Source organism: Eublepharis macularius, chromosome 13 (genome assembly GCF_028583425.1).
Source record: "Eublepharis macularius isolate TG4126 chromosome 13, MPM_Emac_v1.0, whole genome shotgun sequence".
In the NCBI taxonomy this organism is placed as follows: domain Eukaryota; kingdom Metazoa; phylum Chordata; class Lepidosauria; order Squamata; family Eublepharidae; genus Eublepharis; species Eublepharis macularius.
Genome location: NC_072802.1, coordinates 65,092,119 through 65,095,767, shown reverse-complemented (window position 1 = coordinate 65,095,767; position 3,649 = coordinate 65,092,119). Strand labels below are relative to the sequence as shown.

At 50.6% G+C, this 3,649-nt stretch overlaps 1 protein-coding gene across 1 annotated transcript; it reads left to right on the top strand.

The window, feature by feature from the left end:
* Positions 1 to 327: 327 nt before the first annotated feature.
* FZD10 (frizzled class receptor 10) lies at positions 328 to 2,264 on the top strand. The gene has a single exon (XM_054995870.1). The coding sequence runs from the start codon at positions 328 to 330 to the stop codon at positions 2,089 to 2,091; it is 1,764 nt and encodes a 587-aa protein (XP_054851845.1). The 3' UTR covers positions 2,092 to 2,264.
* The last annotated feature ends 1,385 nt before the right edge of the window (positions 2,265 to 3,649 follow it).

Here is a 3,649-nt window from a genome sequence, read left to right as displayed (position 1 = left end):
CCCGGGCAGTGAGTTTGCGGGCGGATGGCGAGGGAGAGGGGCTCGCCCGGCGCCCGCCTGCCCCCTGGCCCGGCTGGACGCTGACCGCGATGGACTCCGGCAGGAAGAGCGCGGCCCTCCCGGATCGCTAAAGGGAGGTGGGGGTGCTATGCTGCTGCCGCCCCCTGGCAGGCGGATCCGGTCTGGCCCCATTCGGGGGCGCTGCTGGCGAAAGTGGGGGGCCACGGTGGCTGGGGAAAGGATGATCTGACCTCCCCCCCCCCAAGCAGGACCTGTCGATCTTCTCCCCGAGCGGCGGTCGGTGGGTTGCTTTGGGGGGCCGCGAACATGGGCGCAGCCGGGGGCCACTCCCGGCAGGCGCTGGGCATCCTCTTCCAGCTGGTGTGCTCTTGCTTGGGCATCAGCTCCATTGACATCGACCGGCCAGGGGATGGCAGGTGCCAGCCCATCGAGATCCCCATGTGCAAGGACATCGGGTACAACATGACCCGGATGCCCAACCTGATGGGGCACGAGGACCAGCGGGAGGCAGCCATCCAGCTGCACGAGTTCGCCCCCTTGGTGGAGTACGGCTGCCACAGCCACTTGAAGTTCTTCCTCTGCTCCCTCTACGCCCCCATGTGCACGGAACAGGTCTCCACCCCCATCCCGGCCTGCCGGGTGATGTGCGAGCAAGCCAGGCTGAAGTGCTCGCCCATCATGGAGCAGTTCACCTTCAAGTGGCCCGACTCCTTGGACTGCAGCAAGCTGCCCAACAAGAACGACCCCAACTACTTGTGCATGGAAGCCCCCAACAACGGGTCCGAAGAACCGCCGCGAGGGTCCAGCATGCTGCCCCCCATGTTTCGGCCGCAGAGGCCGCAGAGCACCAGCCACGACCTGCAGCAGCACAAGGACGGGCTGGGCCGGGCCACTTGCGAAAACCCTGGTAAGTTCCACCACGTGGAAAAAAGTGCATCTTGCGCCCCGCTTTGTGCTCCTGGGGTTGACGTCTACTGGAGCCAAGAGGACAAGCAGTTTGCTGTAATCTGGATCGCCATCTGGTCCATCCTCTGCTTCTTCTCCAGCGCCTTCACTGTCCTCACGTTCCTGATTGACCCCCAGCGCTTCAAGTATCCCGAGAGGCCCATCATCTTCCTCTCCATGTGCTACTGCGTCTACTCAGTGGGGTACATCATCCGCCTCTTCTCGGGGGCCGAGAGCATCGCCTGCGATCGAGACAGCGGCCAACTCTACGTCATCCAAGAAGGCCTGGAGAGCACGGGCTGTACTCTGGTCTTCCTCGTCCTGTATTACTTTGGCATGTCCAGCTCCTTGTGGTGGGTGATCTTGACTTTAACTTGGTTTCTAGCCGCTGGGAAAAAATGGGGCCACGAAGCCATCGAAGCCAACAGTAGCTACTTCCATTTGGCTGCCTGGGCCATCCCGGCGGTGAAGACCATTCTGATCTTGGTCATGCGGAGGGTGGCTGGGGACGAGTTGACCGGCTTATGCTATGTGGGCAGCATGGATGTGAATGCTTTGACTGGGTTTGTCCTGGTCCCCTTGGCTTGCTATCTCATCATAGGGACCTCTTTCATCCTCTCTGGCTTTGTGGCCCTTTTCCATATCAGGAGGGTGATGAAAACTGGTGGGGAAAACACTGACAAACTGGAAAAACTTATGGTCAGGATTGGGGTCTTCTCCGTCTTGTACACCGTGCCTGCAACCTGTGTCATCGCTTGCTATTTCTACGAGAGATTGAACATGGATTACTGGAAGGTCTTGGCCGTTCAGCAGAAGTGCAAGATGAACAACCAGACCAAACACTTGGACTGCGCAATGAGCGACTCTATTCCGGCCGTGGAGATTTTTATGGTCAAAGTGTTCATGCTGCTGGTGGTGGGGATAACTAGCGGCATGTGGATTTGGACCTCTAAAACTCTTCAGTCCTGGCAAAGCGTTTGCAGCCGGCGGTTGAAGAAGAGGACGCGGAGGAAACCCGCCAGCGTGATCGCGAGTAGCGGACTTTACAAAAAGGCCCAGCATCTGCCGAAAGTCCACCATGCAAAATACGAGGCTGCTTCGCAACCATGTGAGCAGAATGTATAATTTATAAGAAGCGCTCCAACGTAACTCTCGTAGAGAAACTCACACATGCTTGCCATAGCGGTCAGAACTAAAGAGAATAATATGGATTAATTAACTGTGTGTATCTTTAACACCTTTTTGGTCAGAAAAACAGATGGCAGATTCAGAGGAGAAATTAAGACAGAACTTCAAGGTCTGGAGCGAAAAGAAAAGGTTGTACTTAGGGGAAGGGAGTGGGGGGGCAAGGGATACTGTCAATAAAAAGTCCCCTCTTTTGGTACTAATTTGTTTCAAATGATTTTTCAGCCCCTTGTGTTTAAACTGGTGTGTAATATTTTTGTATGTAAACTAAACATGGTTTGGCATTAACTTTCTTACTAGGTTCAGATAGAATTTATAGAGGAATTTTTTTTAAAAAAAGAACTTGAAAGGGATTTTGAGCCCTTTTAAGAAATTAGCCTTTGAGAGAGGCCTAAATTCAATCCGGTGTGTCTTCTTTGCAAACAACTTCAGTTTCTAACTTAAGAAAATCCCTTCCAAAGCACTTCTCTTCCCTCCTGCTGGGTATGGAACCTCCCTACATAGGTACAATGCGCTTGGCTCCTCGATATCCCATTCCTTAAAAGACAAAAAAAGTCCTCAACTGACCCAAGCTTGGAAAATAAAAAATAATGTGCAATACAGTTTTCCCTCTTTCCCTTCTACAACATGAAACGAGTAGTTTGCTGTACATAAAGACAACAAAAGGGATCCCCTGACAAAAGAACGAAGGGGTCTAGTCCTTAGAAACCCTTTAGTGTTACATTTTGTGGCTTTTTAATGGAAATCAGACACGTTTGGACTGATTTGTGGAAAAAGAAAAGGGGGGGAGGGGATCTGTTGAAAAGAATCCAAAGGGGGCTTATTGACTCTTTCAATTGTTAAACAAATTCGGGGAATGAATAGATCAAGAAGCCCTCAATACTCTTTGCTGTTGCAGGAGAGGTGCAAAGTTCCTCGTATATGTTTGTGTGTGAAGAGAGCATGTGTGTGTATATATAAATATATATATATATATACACATATATATATTTGTAATATACAACTATTTTTCATGCCCTGCTATTTTATTTTAAAAAAATTAATAATAAGACGATGGTCTTTAAGTTTGCTGATCACAAAAGTATCCTCTGCTTTCCCTCAGGATGGATTTTGTTGTTAATAAAACTCACTTTGCGAATGTTTTAAGTGCTAAGGGGTTCTTCAGAGGGAATGTGTGAACGATCTCTTCTGTGGCCAGGATGGAACAAGCAATTTTCTTCCCTTGAAAGAGAGTGATTTGGTTTTCCAGTTACCCCGTGGATAAGCCCTGCATGTGCTCACCGGGCATCTGGCAACTGGGCAGAAAAACAACCCTGGTGTGGTTAAAGAATTGGACTCTAGTTTCCAGGGAAGCCCGTGAGTCTTTATCCAGGTTTCCACATGGGTAGATAAATGTTCCCAAAAGGCAACTTGGCCTACACCGCTAATCTTCAGATACAGCCACTAGGGAGTCCTGAGTGTGTGCTGGGCAACTTTTTTTCAGATAATGGGTAAAGCC

Coding starts and splice junctions, on each gene's coding strand:
- FZD10 (XM_054995870.1), top strand. CDS start 328: ATGGGCGCAGCCGGGGGCCACTCCCGGCAGGCGCTGGGCATCCTCTTC.